This window comes from Fundulus heteroclitus, chromosome 2 (assembly GCF_011125445.2).
Source record: "Fundulus heteroclitus isolate FHET01 chromosome 2, MU-UCD_Fhet_4.1, whole genome shotgun sequence".
Classification (NCBI taxonomy): Eukaryota; Metazoa; Chordata; class Actinopteri; order Cyprinodontiformes; family Fundulidae; genus Fundulus; species Fundulus heteroclitus.
In genome coordinates, this window is record NC_046362.1 from 38,656,099 (window position 1) to 38,678,204 (window position 22,106).

A 22,106-nucleotide genomic window follows, 5' to 3' on the forward strand; every position below is an offset into this window, starting at 1 on the left:
ATAAATGCTATGAGTATGATTGGTAATAGTAATCCGCCTGATTAACGATGATTTACTGAGATGAAGAAGGGACTTTTTTTGTAAAGAGACAGTGTGTCGTGAACTGCTGCTATATAAACAAACCAAACTGATTTAAACTGAAGTGTGACATTAAAGGTTAAATCTGCATTTTGACTTCTTTTTATTATGCAGCACTTGTTGAGCTCTCTTTTAAAGAAAGCCTTGAAGGTTTCTGATATTTTGATGAATCTCTGATTTAAAGCGCTGGCATGAGTGGTTCTCTGTAAATAACCCAAAGAAGATGCTGCAGATGTTAGACCACTGTGAGCTTGTTGTTGAAAGGTGAATAAATCCTCAGAATGCTGGAAGATAACGGCTAGCTGACTTTAAGCGTTTAGAACAAGCCAAACTGAAAACGCTCAGTGGGATTTAACAGCAGCTTAGCCCATATCAACAGCGTATTCTCACACCACAGACAGTAGTTAGGTTTAATGCCGGTGAACAAAAGCCTGCCGGTCCCATCAATCCACCAGATTTTGCTTCAGGTCCTTAAGGAGAAAATGTTTGGATTCAGGGCCAGATGCAGCAGCATCAAAGACGGCATGTTCCTCTTTCAGGCTTCTTGGTGATATGACATCTTTCCAGCGCAGGTAAGGGAACTATCACCAGTAACAACTTCAGAGAACTTTACTTTAAAAAAATCAAAAAGTAACACTTTAACTTTAAGCAGTTGAAGTTTTAGTTGCAAGCGTCCCTCAAAGCCGGCTGCCAGATGTTCGGTCTGACAGTCCAGCGGCGCGTCCTTCTGCTTTTAAGTCCCGTCGCTTTTAACTTGAACAGGACCAGAGTGAGAAGAGGAGGCAGACAGGTAGCTGCTGAATAATGCATGATCGGGCCGCTTGAAATTCTCTGTACTTTCCAGAGTAGGAGGCAAAACAACACTTCCTGTTTACAGTATGTGTTGAGTGGAGGCAGTGCTCAGCAAGGTGCATGTTGGGATTGTGTTCATCCATCAAACCTGGTTTCAGGTTATTTAACAACATGAGGATCACATCCCAGAGTTTCCTTCCTTTGTCTGTTGAGAACTTTTATAAACTAATCAGTTTTGTTGACAAAGGAAGGAAAAATAACTTCAAAACAAAACTAAGTTGGTGTAAAATTTGTCCAAAGTGTCTCAGTGTCTGCAGCTGAGGTCCTTCATTTTCTGGCTACATTTCCCGTCAGGCATCAATTATTTCAGTGTAAATGGTAATTTGGAAAGCAATAAGTCGTGTCATTGGAAATGAGACCTAATTAGATTAGCCAAACTTTCCTAATGACTCCTCCGATTATTTGCTCCTCTCTCAGCAGCGCACTGAATTGGCAGCCGAGGTGCATGATGAGTTTAATACAGGATTAGGAGAATTTAGTGAATGTCAAAATCAACTTTCTGACTCAGCTCCTCTGCAGGACAAGTAAAAGAAAAACAAACCTAAAAAAAAGTTTAATAAGCATTTTACTTTTCTCCCTTTAAACTGTCACTTTGTTAGCTAGCTGTCTTTTTCAGAGCATTGCTGCAAACCGCTGCGCTGAACTAAAGCCCTGAACCAGTGAAGAGGACTTGAAACCTCCTTCAGCAGAAATGAGAGACAAATCCCCCCAAAGCTCGATGGTTTGGCCTAAATACTGAGCCGGATTAAAACTGCTCATTTCTGCTGTAATAATTATGTAACTGGATATTATGACAGAAGTGACAATCTTGGGTCAGTTTAATGGAGAGACTTGAAGTGGCACTTTAAAAATGATTTTCACTGCCGGGATAAATAAGACAAATTAAAAACCATCACTCCTCTTTTTTCCCCTGAACAGCAGTTTGTGTAACGGATTAAAGCACATTATTGGTTCTATCATATAAACTACAGTTGGCGTGTGAATTTAAAAAAGTTTTCCAGCTGCGGCTCATGAAATCTCCTCTTTGCCTGCTTCAAACGCTTCATGTTGGCAGCAAAACTGAATTAATTGATTTATTTTCAAACTAAAAACCCATTTCCCACCAACAGAAACTGTAAAAAAAAACTGAAACGGTAAAAGAAATGTATTTAGGACAAGAAAACAGCACCCTTTAACCAGAGCGGTCAAAAGTATTCACATGTATTACTCAGGCAGAAGTAGAGATACCAGGGTTAAAAAAATACTTCTGTGGAAGTAAAAGTATCACCTTAAACCTTCGACTCAAGTAAAAGTACAAAAGTACCGAATATAAAACTCCCCAAAGTAATAAAGTAGAAGTAATCTCCCCATTACTATAATTCTATAGTATGATGTTAATATTGAAAAATAATTGGTGTCGGGTTTTTCATCCACATATACGACGTTTAGTACAAAGCAAATATGTTAAAGGTCCATAAAGGTGCAATGCTGAGCATCAACCTGGGTTTGATGGAGCAGAAACTCTCATGTCTGCTTGTCTATAAATATTGGTGCAAAAAGTCAAACTTCAGAGACATATTATCAATAACTTTTACTTGTTATTAACAGAATGTAAATGGACATCTGAGCGTAGCTGCAGGAATTAATGAGGGCAACAGATGTAACACAACTGGACATGAAAATCAGTGCATTACCTGCAATCACGCTTGTATGGTTTTCTGGATAAAGTAGATGGTGTTATCAAGATAAATGATTAATCCTAACGGTTATCCTAGTGGTTAAAATAAAAAAAGGAAAATAAATAATCCCAAAAATACAATGTTCTTCTTCCACCTTTTGTTCTTAATTATTTGTTGGGACATTTGGCAAACAACTTGGTGCAGTGCTGCCTCCAACCACAATCACAGTTACTTTGTTCGGGTGGCGCTATTTATCAGAATATTTTTTCTATTTTGTTTTTATTGACAAGCCAGAATAAAAACAATATGAAATAGAATAGAAGTAATGAGACTATTTCAAACATGTAAGGAGTAGAAGGAAAAGGTAGGCTAAAAAATAATTACTCCACTAAAGCTTCATTCAACATCCTATTTGCAGATGCAGATGATGATCTTTAATGAAGAAATAAACTTATTAACAGACGTTGAACTGAAAACTACAGGGAAAGAGGAACAGGGAGGCAGTGGGTAAAAAACCTACAAGATACACAGGAACAACCAAGATGAAGAACAACGGAGGAACCGGTAAACCATAAACCTAAATGTAGTTTATGAGATTTTATGATCAACTCAAAATAGCCCCATACCTTAAAGAGTGAGTTAGACGATGTATGCATTTCCAATTTGTTTTACTAATAAAAACATCAGATGTTCGTTTTTATTTAGATCCAGAGTGAATACTTTGTAGAAAATCCACCTTTTCCTGCAGTATAGGGCAAAAAACGAAACCAATCATCTAGTAGCTGCTTACTTACAGTGAAGCTTTCAGGATTTACTCAGTTTATTTTTATCACAATGAAACAAAAGAAGTCAAGTTAATTATAGAAGAATAGAAGAATTTTAGAAATGATGGACAGAACTTTTTAGAAACTAAATTATGATTCACTGGTTCCAGTTTAGTCAAGGATTTAATAAACTTATTCTTATTACAATGCAGCAAATGAAGTTATTCCAGTTGTAGCTTTAGAAAACTTGGTCAAAATTACTTCAGATTAGATTTATCCGGTTTATTTTTTATTATGAATAGAAACAATGAAATGTGTGATTTTATGCCTTCTGTATGTTTGTGATGAAGCCTGTTCCAGTGAAACAAAGAAGTCTAGTCAAAGATTTACTTAGCGTATTCGTTTGTTAATGTAATGTTTTTTTATCTCCTATGTAATATTTCCCTGTGTAATTTTGTGCAGCACTTTAAATTGTCTTGTTACTGAAAAGTGCTAAATAAATAAACTTGCCTTACTTAATAAAACATTCAGTTTTCCTTTTGACCTGAGCAGATCCCCTTCGTCCACATATCTGCTTAATCCTCCACATGGTTAGAGGGAAACAGCAAAAATAACACAAAAATATTCCCTACTTTCTGTTGCTCTGTCACATAAAACTCTAATAAAATGCACAAAAAGTTGGGGTTGTAAAAAGAAAAATGTAGAAAGGTTGACCGGGTATAAACTCGTGTTCCAGTTTCATCATTTTCCGGTTCAGATTAAGATAAATTTTACACAGTTGTTCAAGGTACATGCTATTTTTTAACTCAAAGTGTCACAAAACACTATAGTGCATAATTGGAAAATAGCTGAGTTTATGTGAGTCAAGTGCTGCATTTTGATTTACCACCAGCTATGCTGAAATTCTGCTAAAGCAGCATGAAATATATTTTCTCTCCCGTCTCCCACTAGAACTTTAATCCTATCTAAAATAGTCTGAGTCTGCTTTTGGGCAAAGCTTCAGTGCAAAAATGGCAAACAGAAGGTGCACAGAGATTTAAAAGCACAAACAGCCGCTGCAATCATCATGAGCCACGGAGGACGCAGGTAACAATAGTCCTGTTCAGCCTCAACACAACTGCTCATTCTGATGCCCATTTTCTACAAGAACCCCAGCAATTAGCGGCCGGTAGTCTGCGCCCCTTTGTTTCTTTATACGTCTACACAGAAAACACATACTGTAACTGAAAAAAACGAGTGTTAACAGTTTCTAAACCATTTAAATCACTCGCTCCAACGACTTATGGCAAAATAAAGGTAGAGCTCACCTCCCAGTGCTCTGGCCCAGTAAGGGTTTCCTCTTGTTCTCTCACTTTAATGTTTTAGATCATCAAAAAATGTTGATACACGACAATCACAACCTGAGTAAATGTAAAAGCTGTTTTAAACAATATTTTAATTTACTGACGGATCTATCCAAACCAACTTTAGCCCAGGTGAAAAAGTAATTACCCCCTAAATACCAGGCTGATCAGCCTGTGACAGCAGTGGCTGATACCTGGTGGTCTTTAACATAACTGTGGAGGAATAATCAGTGTTAGTACCAAATATTAACACTTATTATTCACACGTGTTCAAATACTTATTTGCAGCAGTAACACACAAATAAATTATATAAAAATCACACACTGTGATTTCTGGATTTTTTTTTAAGATCATGTCTCTCACGGTGGACCCCTCCATGATTTATAAGATCTTGTAAACTCACAGAGTGTTCAAATAGTTATTGTCCTGACTGTCAGAGCAGACTTTAACTAGGCCACAACAACATCTTTCTTCTGGTGTGCTCTGGACCGGCCGTATTAATGCACTTTCAGATGTTTCTGTAAACCCTTCTCCTTTTATGGTTCTGTTACAGCGGGACATGGTGTGTTGCTGTTAAGAAGCAATAATATTTTCTGTAACAATTAAGTTCTGGAATGTGTCTATGTGATCTTTTTGTTTGAAATGTTTGTTACCTTTTTGGGTGTGTCCTTGTAGCGGCCATCTTGGAACCTACCAAAGAGGAGGCCCGCCTCAAACCAAGCTGTTTTATAGAAAGGACCTTGTTTGCTGGACTTTGATTGGCTGGGCAGTTAATTGAGAAGGTGGGGACAACAGTATATAAGGAGACTGTTGGCTGAACCAAGGAGAGAGGGAGAAGGCTTGAGAGTCTGAAGGAGATTGGAAACTAAGAGACTGTAGGGAAGATGTCATTTTTTTTTTTTCCTTGTCCCTGACCTATGTTGTGCTGAAGGAGGCCTAATAAACCACCTTTGTTTAAACTACAGCCAACTTTGAGGAGTTTTCCTTCCACACCACACCTCTCAGCATAACAGTTGCTTTTTGAAATATTTGAAGTTATTTTTGGTTCTAGGCCAAGAAGCAATCAAGGCTGTGAGTGGCGTTAATAAGTAAAACTCCTTAAAACTATAAGTAACCAGTTATTGAATGATTTTCTCATGGCTTTTTTCTATCAATAAATCAAATCATCATTTAAAAACCACTTTTTCTAAACACTCTACTTGTTTTATTTTGATGCGGTAATTTGAGGATCTGAAACAGTCAGGTGGGAGTAAAATGCATTAAAAACAAAATAAATCCTTTAACTTTGTGCACAGCTATGTGAGCTGGATCCTGACCAGCGGGTCAGAGAGATCGTGTTCCATGTCAGCCTTATCTGACCTGCTGAACCCGGGGGCCAAAGGCCTTTAGATGCACACAAAGCCGCAGACAAGCAGCTCGCTGAGGCAGCGACACACACAGACAAACAGGAGGAGGTAAAGAGAGCGATCACATCTGGATTCCTCCTTCAGCACATCCTCCTGCCTGCTTCACTTCACACACACCCAAAGCAGCGCTGCCGTCAAAACGTCAAGACGACGAACCAACAAACACTAAAGCCACGAAATGACAACAAATATGTATAGATTTGGAAAAAAAGTGTCAAAAACGCTTGAAAGTTTGAGTATCTAAGGCTTTAAGTGGAAGTAAAATATTTAAAGAGTGTTAAACGTCTTTGTTTATAGACTCATCTTTATATTGACTCTCTTTTCTCTCAGCAGGATGTTTAATGGGGGGGGGGGGTAGTTTTCAGTGGTCAGAGAACTTTAATCGCCTTATTATGGAATCATTATGGGATGTCTGAAATTGTCCTGTCAGAAATAACTCTAATTTTAACTCCTATAGTTAACAACGAACACTGCTGTACTGGACCTGCTTCACATACCTCTCAGTATTTCTCTGTATATTCTTAATTACGTCCAGCTCATTAATCTTTAACAGTATTTTTTCTTACAAAGGACCAAACCACATTAATCAACATGAGTACTTTAATCCAGCTTGTAAATGTATAAAATTCAGCCATAAAGGCTTCATTTTATCTCTAGTTCTTGGCAGGCGGACGGTATAAAATCCACATCATTAATAAAATAAGGCGCAAGCTGAACAAAAAGGTAGGTTCCACTATAAATCAATGTGGAGCGTCATACCCAAAGATATAATTATTTATGTGAACAGACAACATGAAAACACCACATTATTCATAAAGGTCGGTAAGAAAAGGCTTTTAAGTTGTTATTTTCATGAATGAAATCAGCATGCATGAAAACAGAGTGAATGCAGGAGAGAGAGAGAGCAATTAATGATGTAGCACTCTGATTTTTCATGTAGTTTGATATCTTGGCACAATAAAACATACTTTAACAATAAAAGTCTCAGAAAGACTTTTCAGTTGGAGCGTTGTTCATGAGCAGCAGACATCGCCAACAGATTTCTAAACCGAAGAGTAAGCAGGTAAGAAGCTGCTAAGGCTGAACATGAAAAAAATAAATAAAACTATTTTAGGACAACTTTTTATCAAATTTTCATTCCAATTGCTCCAAAAATACAGCATCTCTGTATGCTGCTTAAAAGCCCACATTTTGCTCTGCTGTTTAATGTCAGAAGTCTCCCTGATATGACTGTGACTGAGTTTCTGACCTCTGGTTTTAAGCAAAGGAACTTTTTCAGGATTTATTCTATTCTATTCTATTCTATTCTATTTATTTCAGGATTCTTCTAACAGAAGAATCCAGCAGTTCATCATGAAGGCCAGTGGCGTCCAAATGTTTCAGTAATTGGGCCAAAATTGTTAAATCAAGAGCACTCGAGGGCCAAAAAATGAATAAAAAGTAATTAACATCACCAAAAATATTAACCCCGCACAACAGAATATGATAATTTTAACAAAAGCAAATTAAACCATATTTAGCTTCTTTTTGACAAATGAATTCCAATCAGATGTTAATGCACGAAGGTCTGTATTTGAGTAAAGTCGCCATATATATATATATATATATATATATATATATATATATATATATATATATATATATATATATACTATGAAATAAAGCAATGATTATTATTATTATTATTAATAAAGAAATCTTGTGTCTTGTGTTATACCAAACATTCAATTAAACATTACATTTTCAGATTTTAACCTGTCTATAATAAATTTAAAAATAAAAAGTTTGAATCTGCAAAAAGCCACTAGCACCAAATCTTTCTTGAAGTTCAGTTGGAGGGCCGCCCAAAAGCCTCATAGTGGCCACAAATGGCCCCCGGGCCACAGGTTGGACACCTTTGATGTAGAGCGATGAAAAATGACACCAAATTCATCTGTTTGTGATGAAGTAGCTGTAAAGCTAACAACATTTTCTTTGTTAGGTGATCACAGATGGTTCCTTCCTACTGTCAGGTTGGCTTCCTCCAATCTGTACTCAGTGGTGCTTTTCCTCTGGCTTCTGGTTTGCTTTTGATTATAAAAAATGAAATAAAACACAGGGTACCAGGATTGTTTTCATGCTGATACTTATTTCTCTTAAATTGGAAAAAGAGGTTGAATCCAGCCGAGATTGATCCATTACACTTGTTTCTAATAATCTCACAAGTTTTAAAAAAAATTAAAAGCATATAAAATGGTCCCTCTATGGTCAGACATGGTAAACACAATTTACTTCATGCAGGACTGTGATTCCAACAGGAGGATATGTAAACCTTCCAAAATGTATGCTCACACCTTCTTTAATTTGGGAGCATGATTCCTTCTCTTCAGCCATTTTACCCCCAAAACTCTCACATTTTATGATGTTTCCTCACAGCTATGGTCTAAACTCCCTCAAAACCAGCATTCAGAGCCCAGATTTAATGCCTCTTCCTAAATCTTCTCTCCTCCCGTTTGCATCCGTCTCCTTGTGCTTAAACGTCTTAAACGTGCTTACTCAGATCTCTCTTCTCTGATTGGGTTTGCTCTGTCTGGGACTAAAGTGTTGACTCTACCCACAGACAGCTGCAGCCCACAGAATGACACAGTTTGGCTCATTTGCTTGTTTCAGAGCTGATTTCATTCTAGATGATAACAGTTTTTCCAAGTTTTAAAACGGTTTTAACTTCATTACACCTTTCATGTTGAAATGCATACGCAGTATACATTTGACATGATCCTAATTAAATGGTTAGAGCCAATGACGCGGGCGCCAGACGGCCGGTGCAACCCACCAGATGCAGGAAAAACTCCCAGCTCCTGTGGGCCGATGTCCAACCTGAGCTCCAGAGAAGGAAGAGCTGTGGTCATCAGAAATCCTAGATCTGTGCTCTTTAGAGTTGGACATTGTTTCCGAGTGGTTGATGGCATTCTCTTATAAAATCAGTTTGGGTGTGTAGGGGCAATGGAAGCAGGAGACACGCAGCTCTCACATACGTACCAGCCTGGAAGTCTTTTCAGATCATTACAGATTTACTGGGGTTAAGCATAACTGCTGACTACCAGAAGTCACAAACGTTGCGTTCATTTAAAATATTTTGGATTATAAAGCTAAAGATGGCAGATGAGCTGATGTGAGACCCGGCTCCTGCTGGTAGAGGTAGTTTTACCTGTTATTAGTTTTTTCACACCTCCTCTAGAGGGCGCTGTGGTTCACCACTCACCTGTGACTGACTACAGGTAGAGAGAGTCCAATCAGCTTTGGCTTAATTAAAGTAATGAGGGTCCAGCTGTAGACGCACTTTTCAAAACTATTATTCTTCATTAAATTCCAAAAATATAAATGACGTGTTTCATTATATCCATCAGATAAAATGTTTTATGTATTGCATCTTAGTTTGAGACCGTATTTGGTCCAACTAGTCACTACTCATACTGCCCTGCCTTCAGAAAACCACCATGCTATAAAACACCTGCTTAAGTAGTATTTGGTACTGAGAGTTTTTGTTTCATTCCCATCATTGATGGGTGTCTTATGTTCTCTGATGTTTTGTATTATTGCCGTCTGCTTTCCTCCTGCTGCATTTTCAGGGTTCATGACTCTAAAACAGCAGAGATGAGCTTCATAAAGAGAACATAAAGTAGGTCTGAAAGCCAATGAATGCAATCATTAGTTTCTCATCTTGTAAAGTGTTAGTGTAGTGTGTAAATACGCATCACAACTGGCAGGGAAAGCAAAAGAAGATGTTATTGTAGCTCACAGAGCATCTAACAGCCTTTCTATGTGATGAATGTGATGTTTGGAAGAAGTGCTACTTCTGCAACTGAGTAAAAGTTAATGAGCTGCAAAAGTCTGGGACCTTTCTCCTGCAGAGGGTTGATCAATCCCAGCCATAAGAACAGCTGATGTAACAACAGCAAATATGTAAAACATGCAGGGGATAAATTGATGGAACGATAGTGGGTGGGTGGTAGTTAATATTTAAGATGTGCCACTAAAATCGCGGCTCGTCTTGTTACCTTCCAAAGAATAAAAAGCACAACACATTGATAAGAGACCTGCCTGTAAAGGAAAATGTAAAACAGGCTGTTCAGTGTTAGAAGAGCAGGAAAGCTCCAGGACCAGATATTATTTCCCCCCTGTGCCTAAAAGCCTGACCCCCATTTTCACTCAGATCCATCACACGTCTCTGAGGCTTTGTGAGGCTCCACCAACCAATGCACCATCTCAGGGTTAAAAGACTGCAGGCCAGCAGCTCTAACATCTGGGGTCATGAAATCCATGGAGCGACTGCTGCTGAAGCCTCTGAAGAACATCACAGGTTCCCTGCTGGACCCCCTGCTGGTGTCTCAGTGGGCAAACAGGTCCGCAGACGATGCACTCAGCCTGGGACACTTCAACCTGCACCACCTCAGCCTTAAACTACACCAGGATCCTCCTTGTGGACTTCAGCTCGTCCTCCAGCACCGCTGACCCAGACGTCCTCCACCAGAAGCTCAGCCAGCTCACGGCGCCGGCCTCCACCTGTCAGTGGACCTCCAGCTGCCTGACGGACCGGCAGCAGAAGGTTAGCATGGGGAGCATCTTCTCCTGTGTCTGCTGTGGTTCCCAGGAACCCACCTACGCTGGTCCTGAGCTGGTTCTAACCCTATAGGGACGGTTCTGAAGACGGCCCAGCAGAGACTGGACTCGCTGCAACATTTCAGGAAGTCCCACCTTCCCCCGGAGCGTCTGGTTATCTGACATTATTCCTGTGTTCCTCCATCACTGTGGGGTTGGGCTCATCCACAAAAGGACAAAAGCCCAAAGTACAACGAACCGTTAGGTCTGCAGAGAGGATCCTGAGCGCTGAGCTTCCTGTGGGACCCGTACAGGTGTACGGTGAGGAAAGAGCAGGTAACACCTCTGCAGGTCTTCTTCAGGCTGGAGCTGCAGGAACAGTTTCCTGTCTCTGATGAACACTTAACATGTACAAATCTAACCGGGTCTTTCTCTTTTCTAAAAACATTAGAAACATATTTAAAAAAATTATTTCCCTTTTTATCTATTCATACTTAAAATGTTTTCATTGGGTGCAAAGTGGAACTGAAGTCAAATCCCTGTTTGTTTCCCAGACCTGCCAATTAAAGCTGGTTCTGATTCTGGTTCTGATTCTGCGGGTCTGGATACTGGAACAGGCTCCGGTCCAAAAGTGTGAACACAGCTCTTAATTCGTAAAACTAATTTAAAGCACAATCAGATCCTTTGAACACTGCATGCTGATTCCGTCCAGGTCGTGGTTTTAAATCCAACAGAAAATGAAGGGATCAGATTATCCTCATTTAGGCATATAAACATCTGTTGATAATGTTTCTGATTTTTACTAAACTCAAGACAAGCTACATAAACATCTGTTGATGCACCTGCACATTAAAAAAATGTGTAATCTATCTGTTCTGAAGCTTTTAATGTACAAGACAAAAAATTTGATTCTCCAGGATATAGCGTGCCAGTTTCTAGTCGGAGGTGCTTCAATTCAAAATCAGTCAACTTCAATCAGTGCCTGATTGTTTTCATTTTCACAAGCTCGTTTAAAACCACGGTCACCGCCCGCCTTCTGCTAGATGTCCTCTTACCTGATGCTCTGCATCTCCAGTATGTCTGGGTCTGTAGCGTTGAGGGAAGCTACGAAGCTGCCCACAGGAATGTTCTCCATCCTGGTGACCATCAGCGGGTCTGGGAAAAACACCGGCCCCTCATTGACGTCCTCCACCGTGACGTGGACCGTTGCTGTGGAGCTGGGACCGTAGCCAACATCAGGGATCAACGGATCCTCGTTCTCCACTCTGATGAGAAGCGTGTGGAACGCGGTGGTCTCGTAGTCTAGAGGCTGGACACCAACAAGCATGAAGAATCATGGAATAGTGGATTTGTCATTCATTCTGTGGAAATGCTCTGTGAAATCTGGTGCACATTGTCTTACCTTGACCACCGACAGCATTCCTTCGTTGTTGTCAGGATTTGTTTGGATCTCAAAACTGCGTTTAGGGTCTCCGCTGATTATGGAGTAGATGGCCCTCCATGCCCCCGTGGCTGGATCGTCCCTGTCGTCCACCGTCAGGTTGACCACAACGCCCCTCGAGCCCTCATAGACACGAGCCTCAAACTGATAAAAGAACCACAAAACAAATCCATGAGTGAGAGAAAATAACTGGAGGTCCCGATTCAGCAGATGAGCAGAACAGATGTGGTTGGATCTGGAAGCTGAAGACCGTCAACCTGAAGCTGATTTATGCTGCTAAGACTTTAAATGCTGACTGTGATGTGAATTCAACCTGGAGAGACTCACATAGACAGAGGAGGCAAAAGCTTATTGACATAAATCAGAAAGTTCTTTGGTGCTCTGACCCCAGCAGAAGATGTGAAAGCTGTGAATGTCTGTTAGCTTAGATGTTTATTTTATTTTATTTTAAGCCTTAAGTCTTCCCCCAGGGTCCGGACCCTGGTGGTGGAGGCCAGGAGGAGAGAAGGAAGCCTGGAGGAGCCTGGAGGAGCCTGAGAGGGCGAAGGAGGAGATGGGGTGGAGGTGGGTTGAAGCTCAGCTGAAGATCAGGAGAATCCATGGATGGAGAGCTTTAGGAGCAAAGCCTTGCAGGATGATTGGCTGAAAGAAGGATGAAGACCTGATGCAGATTGGCTGGAGCACAGCCACATGACCAGATGATGGAGTACCTGGGGTGAGTCCTCCAGCTTGAATTTATGTCTAAAGTCCATTTTCAGAAGAAAAAAAAAAGATGAATTATGTTCCAAGTCCAACAGAGGTGTGAATTTGAACAGGCATAAAATTAATTTGTACAAATAAAAAAAGGGCCTTCCAGAGATGATGCTGAGCTTCAGACTAAGCAGTTGAGATCCAGTTCAGACAGAATAGCGTCTTCCTCGGTTCAAACATGAAAAAATGATGAACATTTCCTGCCATGTAGCTAAAGTGTGCATCATCAGCTGGGAGGATGAGGAGAAGTTAGGACATTTCCAGTCAGGGGCCCAAAAAAACGAAAAGAAAATGTTTACATCTATATGAGATTTGGTAAGATTTAGACTTTCTTATGGGGCCCAATATTTCATCAGGATAGACTCTTATTTCAACATATAGTGTGTTTGTTGGGATGAAGGGTGTAGAATCAGCATTTCCCTTTTTTCAGCATTAATTGTTGGATAGTTTCGGTTTGAAAGTTAAACGCTCTATAACCAAACTATTGACTTCCTCATTGTGGGTTGCATGAGAAAATGTTGCCCCCTTGAAAAGGAGGGTGATTATTCATGGGAGACAATTTCTCTGATTTAATTCAGACTTTAAACCGCAGAGCTAGAAAATAAGAGAGCAATTAAAGCTCTACACATTTAGGTTCCTGCTTGTAACGGGAAAATGGTCTATTGTTGTATGAAAAGACGCTTTGGCAAACTAAAACTTTGTATTTCTCATTAATAATGGAGGAGAACAGAAATAATCTTAGGATTGTTTTAGTAAAGGTGCCAAAGTTTCCTCTCAGTGCTTTGCTGGATCACATTATTCTCTTACAGAGGCTGGAGCTTGTTGTAGGGATCAGTGGAAAGGATTTAATGTTTTGTTTTTGACTAATTCCAGTTTGGTTATGTGAACGATGCAGTAACTTTACCATATCAATGCTTTCACTTTTTATCGTGAGTTAAATTTCCACCAATGATTCTCAGCTGTGTTTATTCAGAAATCCTGACGGACTCAGGCAGTTAGGTAAACTGCAGGCTTGACTTGAAGCAAAACAAACCAGCTGCTGTTTTTCACATGTTGAGTCGATGAAAACATCCGTTCCCAATTAATCAGAGTAATTAGGACGTTTCAAAACAGCTTGGCTTTCTTGGAACTGGAATCTTTCCAGACTATTTAAATATCACAACGGACATGAATCACAAATAATTTCTATAGATACAATGTCAATCATAGAAAGTGATTCTTTTTTTCAGTCATAAGCAGGTAAGTTATACTTTGAGCGTCCCCCTGACTGCTACCTTTGTAGAATGACGACATATTGTTCCTTTGTAGCCTCTCTGTAAACTATGGCTAAATGACACTGATGAGCTGATGTTAATCCCACTGGAACGGTTAATCTGTACTTAAAGTTAGTCAGAGAGTCAATAACTGATGGGATCAAAGAAGATTTAATGTTAAAGCTGGACAGGAACCACTTTTACAGATTATTAGTTTAACGGTGAGAACACTTGTTGAACCAAGCCTATTCAATATTTTTGTTTTTCATTTTAAAATATAACTTTTTTAGTTAAATTGTTCAGGATAAATGTTGCATTTAGTTATTTAACTGTCTAGGTTTTGTAAAATGTTCAAACCGCGGAAGTCGTCTGAAAGCCAAACACTAACCGACGGAGAGGCAGACAGAAAGAAAATGGAATATGTGAGATACTTTCTGCAGGCAAATCTAAGAAAAACCTTCAGTCTATCTAACATTAATTCCCTGGACACATAAACACACAACTAAAGAGACCCTGTTCACACCGAACGCTGCCGAGTCCTTACAGCGCATCTCATTTATTTTTCAGTGTCAATCACTTCCCACCTCACTGCTCATTGTTGGAAGCGCGCCTCAATCAGATTCCTATCGATGCACACTGCCAGTCTCCCTCTAAAGACCACATTGTGATCAAGGTTACTGCTGCAGAAGCTCCGGGCAGGCAGAAGCAATTCTGTCAGTGTGTGTGTGTGTGTGTGTGTGTGTGTGTGTGTGTGTGTCGCAGCCATTATTGTGTCAGAGCTTACAGCGTAATCTTTCAGACACAGAACAGTCTGTTTAAGGATAGCGTTGGTCCGGCCTAGATTACTGTGTCTCCTGTCAGCCCACAGCATTGTTGTTTCCCAGATTACCCTCTTACTGCTTTACACTTCCTTGCTCCGTGCATTTATCTGAAGAGAGACAAACATTGATTTCTTCTGTTCGCTTTCTTTGCTACCTTCCCTATTCATCGAAAGCTTGTTAAGAAGCACTCTGAGCCATTTTCAGTCATTTAGACCACAGAGGACTGAGCGAGTCGTCCCTAAACGCAGGAGCTTGTGTCCATTCCAACATATGCATTGTTGGGCCTTTTGTCCTGGAGGCCTGAGGCAATTCTGCACCACAACATGATTTGTAAACTACAAGGTGCAGAAACATTATCAAACCACATTGTTAAAGCAAAAATGTGCAGGATTTTAAATGGTAGCTATTGTAGCTCTATTGACCAGGTTTGTAGCAGTGAAAGCATTGGTACACGTCTCACAATGGCAGAAAAATGCTTAACATACAGCAGTGGTAATCCTGCAGCCATCCTCGTCCCCCTATGGACTTCAACTACCACTTCTGCTACCAACTTCTCACACTTTCCTAGTCAGGCACTCAGCAGCATCTACACACACCTACAGTAAAGCGCACACACAACAGGCGGTCAGCCTCGGTTTGGCCGTGTGGGGCGGCCGGGCGCACGCAGGAGGCCTGGTTGTGTGCGATGCAGCCGCTGAGCCTCTGCCCTGCTGCTGATAAGCCCCAATTCCACCTGGAGCACAAAGCATGCAGTCACCTGAAAGACTAGGAGGAAATAACCAGCTACTAATCACAGCAGCGGGCCTGAAACGGCTAAAACACATTAAGGAGAGAGAAAAGTTGAAGAAAGCCTTGGGGGGGGGGGGGGGGGGGGTGCTGGTTGGTTGTGTTTGCAGGCAGGATGCTGACTTTCAGCCAATTACTGCAGTGGCTTCAAGCAGAGGAAACGCACAAAAACAGAGGTAAAAATAATATGTTATGGAGTAAAAAAAAAAAAGAAAAAAAGATGCCTTTATTCCATGTTAACAGTCGTCATACATTTACATTAAATGTATTAATTCAATTCAATTCAATTCAATTTTATTTATATAGCGCCAAATCATGAAACATGTCATCTCAAGGCACTTTACAAAGTCAAGTTCAATCATATTATACAGATTGGGTCAGATTATACAGATTGGTCAAAAATGTCCTATATAAGGAAACCAGTTGATTGCATCAAAGTCCCGACAAGCAGCATTCACTCCTGGGGAACCGTAGAGCCACAGGGAGAGTCGTCTGCATTGTACATGGCTTTGCTGCAATCCCTCATACTGAGCAAGCATGAAGCGACAGTGGGAAGAAAAACCACCCATTAACGGGAAGGAAAAACCTCCGGCAGAACCGGGCTCAGTATGAACGGTCATCTGCCTCGACCGACTGGGGTTACAGAAGACAGATCAGAGACACAACAAGACAGACAAACAAGCACAGAAGCACACATTGATCTAGTAATCTGTTCTACATTAGATGGTAGTAGCGGGTGAGCCGTCTTCTCTGGATGATGTCACAGTTAACAGAACGCCAGACCAGGTGTACCTACTATGAAGAAAAAGAGAGAGAGCAAAAAGTTAAAAGCTGAAATGACGACAGTCATTTCAATGTAATACAATGCAAAACTGGAGAACAGTAGACTGAAGAACAGTAGAAATCAGTAGAGTGAGAAAATTAGACCCTGATGTCCTCCAGCAGCCTAGGCCTATCACAGCACAACTATAGAGATAGCTCAGGGTATGAGCCACTCTAACTATAAGCTTTGTCAAAAAGGAAAGTTTTAACATTAGTCTTAAAAATAGATAGGGTGTCTGCCTCACGGACCAAAACTGGGAGTTGGTTCCACAGGAGAGGAGCCTGATAGCTAAAGGATCTGCCTCCCATTCTACTTTTAGAGACTCTAGGAACCAGCAGCAGACCTGCAGTCTGAGAGCGAAGTGCTCTGTTAGGAACATACGGGGTAATCAGAGCTCTGATATATGATGGAGCTTGATTATTAAGGGCTTTATACGTTAGAAGGAGAATTTTAAATTCTATTCTTGATTTAACAGGAAGCCAATGAAGGGAAGCTAAAATTGGAGAAATATGATCCCTCTTGTTGATTTTCATCAGAACTCTTGCCGCAGCATTTTGAATCAGCTGAAGACTTCCAACTGCATTTTGTGGACTTCCTGATAGTAAAGAATTACAATAGTCCAGCCTTGAAGTAACAAATGCATGGACTAGTTTTTCAGCATCACTCCTGGACAGAATGTTTCTAATTTTGGCGATATTCCGGAGGTGAAAAAAGGAAACTCTGGAAACCTGTTTAATATGGGATTTAAATGACATGTCTTGGTCGAAAACAACACCAAGATTTTTAACTTTATTACCAGAGGCCAAGTTAATGCCATCCAGATTAAGGGATTGATTAAGAACTTTATTTTTTGAAGACTCTGGCCCAAAGATTACAACTTCTGTCTTGTCAGAATTTAAATGCAGGAAATTTAAAGTCATCCAGCTTTTGATGTCATCAAGACATGACTGCAGTCGAAGTAACTGATTGGATTCATCAGGATTTATGGATAAATATAGCTGAGTGTCATCAGCATAACAGTGGAAATTAATCCCATGCTGTCTGATAATTTTGCCTATCGGAAGCATATAATAGTAAATAGAATTGGTCCAAGGACTGAACCCTGTGGTACTCCACAAGTGACCCTAGAGTTTGAGGAAGATTTATTATTAACATGAACAAATTGGAATCTGTCTGACAGATAAGATTTAAACCAGCCTAATGCTTTTCCCTTAATCCCTACAGTATGCTCAAGTCTTTGTAGGAGAATATTGTGATCAACTGTATCAAATGCAGCACTGAGATCTAACAGGACAAGTATAGACACAAGTCCATTATCTGAGGCCATGAGAATATCATTAGTGACCTTCACCAGAGCTGCTTCAGTGCTATGATGAGCTCTGAAGCCTGACTGAAACTCCTCAAGTAGGTCATTACTTTGTAAATGTTCACATAGTTGATTAGCAACTACTTTCTCAAGAATTTTAGATAAGAAAAGAAGATTAGATATAGGTCTGTAATTTACTAACTCATCTTGATCAAGAGATGGTTTCTTAAGTAAAGGTTTAATAACAGCTACTTTAAAAGCCTGTGGTACATATCCATTTACCAAGGATACATTAATCATGTCTAAAATAGGACCACTGATCAGAGGGAATACCTCCTTAAACAACTTGGTTGGGATCGGGTCTAACATACAGGTAGAAGGTTTAGATGAAGCTAAAATTTTAGATAGCTCAGAAAGCTCTACTGCTTTTAAACAGTTCAGACACTGCGCAGGTTCTAAGGATTCCTCCAATGCTGCCTCACTTACTGAGGATGAGGTAATCATGTTTGGGAGGATGCCAATTATTTTATTTTTAATGGCATCAATTTTATTTATGAAGAATCCCATAAAATCATTACTGCTAAGAGCTAAGGGAATGGATGGATCAACAGAGCTGTGGCTCTGAGTAAGTTTGGCAACTGTACTGAAGAGAAATCTAGGATTATTCTTATTCTCCTCAATTAATGATGAAAAATATGCTGCTCTAGCTCTGCGAAGGGTCTTGTTATACAACAATAGACTGTCCCTCCAGATTAAGTAGGATTCCTCTTGGTGTGTAGAGCGCCATTTTCTCTCCAATTTCCTAACATTGTGCTTCAAGGAACGCAGCTCTGAATTAAACCAAGGAGCCATTACAAAAAATTATTATTACATTATTACAAAAAAGTGATAATAAAAGCCCACTGATCCAGATTAATCATATAAAATTTGTTCACATTCAGGTTTTCTCTTCAGTTACTCGATACAAAGTCAGGTTGAACACCAACATTTCTAACATTTAACATTAATTCCAGCTAAACAGCATTAAGCATCTGAAGTTAGTTTGATGTGTAGGGTCTGATTCAGCAGCTGGATGAAGCAATGATTCCCTCTCTGGGTTGGTAGATGGAATCCAGCTGCCCACAGCAGCGTCTTATTTAGCGTCTAAAGGTGTGAACTCATTATGCGACAGCCTGCCTGGAGGTGAGCAGGTGACTGAGCGGCGTTTCCTCCAGGACGGACACCTGCCAGGTAGAAAACACCCAAAAGGTTCGTCACCAGATCCATTTCTGGTGGCGCTGGTGAGCATGAGACATGTTCCTTTAGGAGGTCTCAAACCAGTCAGCTCCTCCAAGGTAAAGCAGGACAGCTGTTTTATTCATGGGAACACAATGGAGCCACAGCGTCGCTAACATTCAGCATTTCTCTCCCAGGTGGCGGCGCGCGGGAATCCTGCTGCCAGGCCGGGCAAAGTGATGCAATGAAGAAGATGCACAGCTGCTTGCTTTAAACAAACGGGTAAAGTTCCCTCTGATGCTTTAAAGCAAAAACTGCCTTTGCCTTTCACTGCCAACCGATGCAAACAAAAACCTTACGCTTCCAATTTTAACTCCACCATGATAGATGGATAGCAATAAACACATGCAAATGCAGACAAGTGCACGTCCAGAAAAAGAGTCAGGCAGACAGGCCTGAACAGAAATAGATGTAGATGAACTTATTCTGTGTCTGGATGCTGTCAGAATGTGATATGAATGCAGATGGCAGGTGGGGCAGCAGAGAAAGGCAGCGCCACAACGGCTGAGCAGCTGTTCATTTGTCCTAATGGAAACTACTTTGTGACACGTCCCTGCTGCCCCAAAGATTTTCCCTGACAGGAACACACAATGTAAGGGTCCGTCACATTAGACCGCCGCTGAAAAGATGTTTGGACAAGAATGTAACACAACAATTTATAGTCTGTCTTCCTGAGTTACATTTTTAACCATTTCTCTCCCTCCCTGAGTCCTGAAATGTGTTTCTAATAGAGCTTTTGGCTAAAGCTGAAAGTCAGAGGATCCTAAAGCTTTGTGATGCATCAGTACTAAAAATAATTGAAAATTATTTTGCATCTTTATCTCTGCATGTTGGAGCCATGACAGTGTTTATTTTGCTATAAATTAGCGCTGGACCGCCATGCTGAAGCCTCACTGGTTTCAACACGTCTGAAGCTCATTGGAGCAAGAAGAAACACAGGATTTAAGTTGAAGATGATTCAGAAATTTGAGATAAATCCACGAGTAAGACAAGAACCCAGGATGTCTTATAAGCTTGATGTTTTTCTGCATTTAAGCAGCTTTTCCTTTATTGAAAGACAAGCAGAAGGTCTGCTACGCTGAACCATCGTGTCTGCAGTCCTGAACGCAGAACCAAAATAAAAACATAAACCTTCACTTTTCATCCTGTGGTTTTAATCCTGCATACAGTGAAGGGTGTCTAGAGATTTAATGAGCTTACCTCTTGATTTTTTCCTTTCCGATGCTGTTGTGCAGCCTGTTTCCTAACATAGACCTGTGATGAACCTGACAGTCAGCACAGCAGCTTTTTTACCATTTTAGTACTTGACATGTCTCACATTTCTCAGATTGACTGAAAAAAGAAGGCAAAGCAGAGACAAATACACCTCAAAGCAGCTAAAGCCTGTAGAAACACTACATATCTCAATGCATTGCCAAACATGCAATACATTAAAGACACATTGGCAGCAAACAGGAATTTGATCCAGTTTGAGTCGTTATTCTACTTCTTTAATGCTTTTATCCAGAAGAACATGACAGCATCTAAAAGATTAGAATAAAACAAGGAACTTATGCTTTGGGACTGAATGATGATAACTTTACATGTTTTTAAGAAGTATTTTGACTGGAAGATCCGGCCTCATAATTTCATCTTACCTGGCAGAATGAAAAACTGCCACACGGCAGATATATTTAGAACTCAATAGTGAACAAACAGGTTTTTTCAATTATGAAAATTTAAAAAGTATCTAATGAGCTTGCTTATGAATGGGAAAATGTAAACTTACTGACAGGATTCAGAAACGGTTAAAAAAATAAAGAATAAAACAGTTTAACTCATTAGCAGAACACCATGTGGCAAATTACAATAGTGCACATAAACGGACCCGATAATGTTCCTGAACTGAGCCCACAATCATTACAATAAGCTATTTATTTAGGAATATTAGTGGATCCACGTGATCAGGGTGAAATAAACCTGGACTGATGAGCTCCTAAAACTGATTCAATGGTTCTGACACGTTGATTCGTGTCAGAAGGTGATTGAGTCATTCCCAAGTTTAGTGTGTTCTCATTGAAAGTTGAGAACAGGTTGAGCAAAAACAAGGGGAGATTTGCTCAGTTGTTGATGTATTTGTCTTAACTTTATGGTGGTAAACACTAAAGAAACATGTTCATGACCAAAGGTAGAGTGCCGCACTCACTGGTCGCTTTATTAGGCACACCTGTTCAGTTGCATGTTAGCAAAAGTGGAAAATCAGCCAATCATGTGGCAGCAACTCAAAATGTTTGGCAATTAACTGAAGAGGCGACGAAGCCGACTTCCTGAAGTTCAAACTGAGAATCAGATCTGTGTCTCAGTGGCTGATCGACTGGGATTCTAACCAACAACCATCTCTCAGGTTCACATAGAGCAGCAGCTGTGTGGAGGAAAAAGTCCTGTTGATCTCAGAGGTCAGAGGAGGATGGACCAATGAGTTCCTGCTGACAGAAAGAACCTTCTCTGAATTCACTAACGTTGTTTATATAACACAACAAGAGAAGAAGAAGAAATCTTTGTCATTGCAATGGTGGATTTGAATGTTAAATCATCCCTTAGGGAGCAGTGGGCAGCTTTACAGCCCAGGGATGCTGCAAGTACAAAGCTAAGGCTCATCACACATTACTTTGTCATTCTCTGCTGTTCGCCTCCCAAACAGTAGGGGGTGCTACTGAGAAAACTGATAAAGTTCAACTGCAGGAATGGCAGCAGAAGAAGTGGCTTACGTCTTAAAAGGTTAGATTTTCCAGATACAGACACGTGAAAACTGGTGCATCAACATTTGCTACTTAAATCTGTATATTTGGTTCATTTTCACGCCTCCCCTGATTCCCTCAAGCCTTTCAGACGTTATAGTCACCACTGTTCAGCTGTTTTTTATGGAATACCTGTTATAGAGTCAAACCACTGGCATAGACATGCAGGGCAGCTCCATACATGCATCAGGAAC

The 22,106-nt window shown here is 40.3% G+C and overlaps 1 protein-coding gene across 1 annotated transcript in view; it reads right to left on the reverse strand.

Moving 5' to 3' along the window:
- cdh13 (cadherin 13, H-cadherin (heart)) overlaps positions 1-22,106 on the reverse strand; it is a 432,538-nt gene that overhangs the window by 82,598 nt on the left and 327,834 nt on the right. Inside the window, exons 10-11 of the mRNA XM_036126911.1 lie at positions 12,083-12,265; positions 11,736-11,989 (exon numbers count right to left, since the gene is read on the reverse strand). Of these exons, the coding sequence (XP_035982804.1) occupies positions 11,736-11,989; positions 12,083-12,265 (437 nt within the window). The remainder of the gene's footprint in view (positions 1-11,735; positions 11,990-12,082; positions 12,266-22,106) is intronic.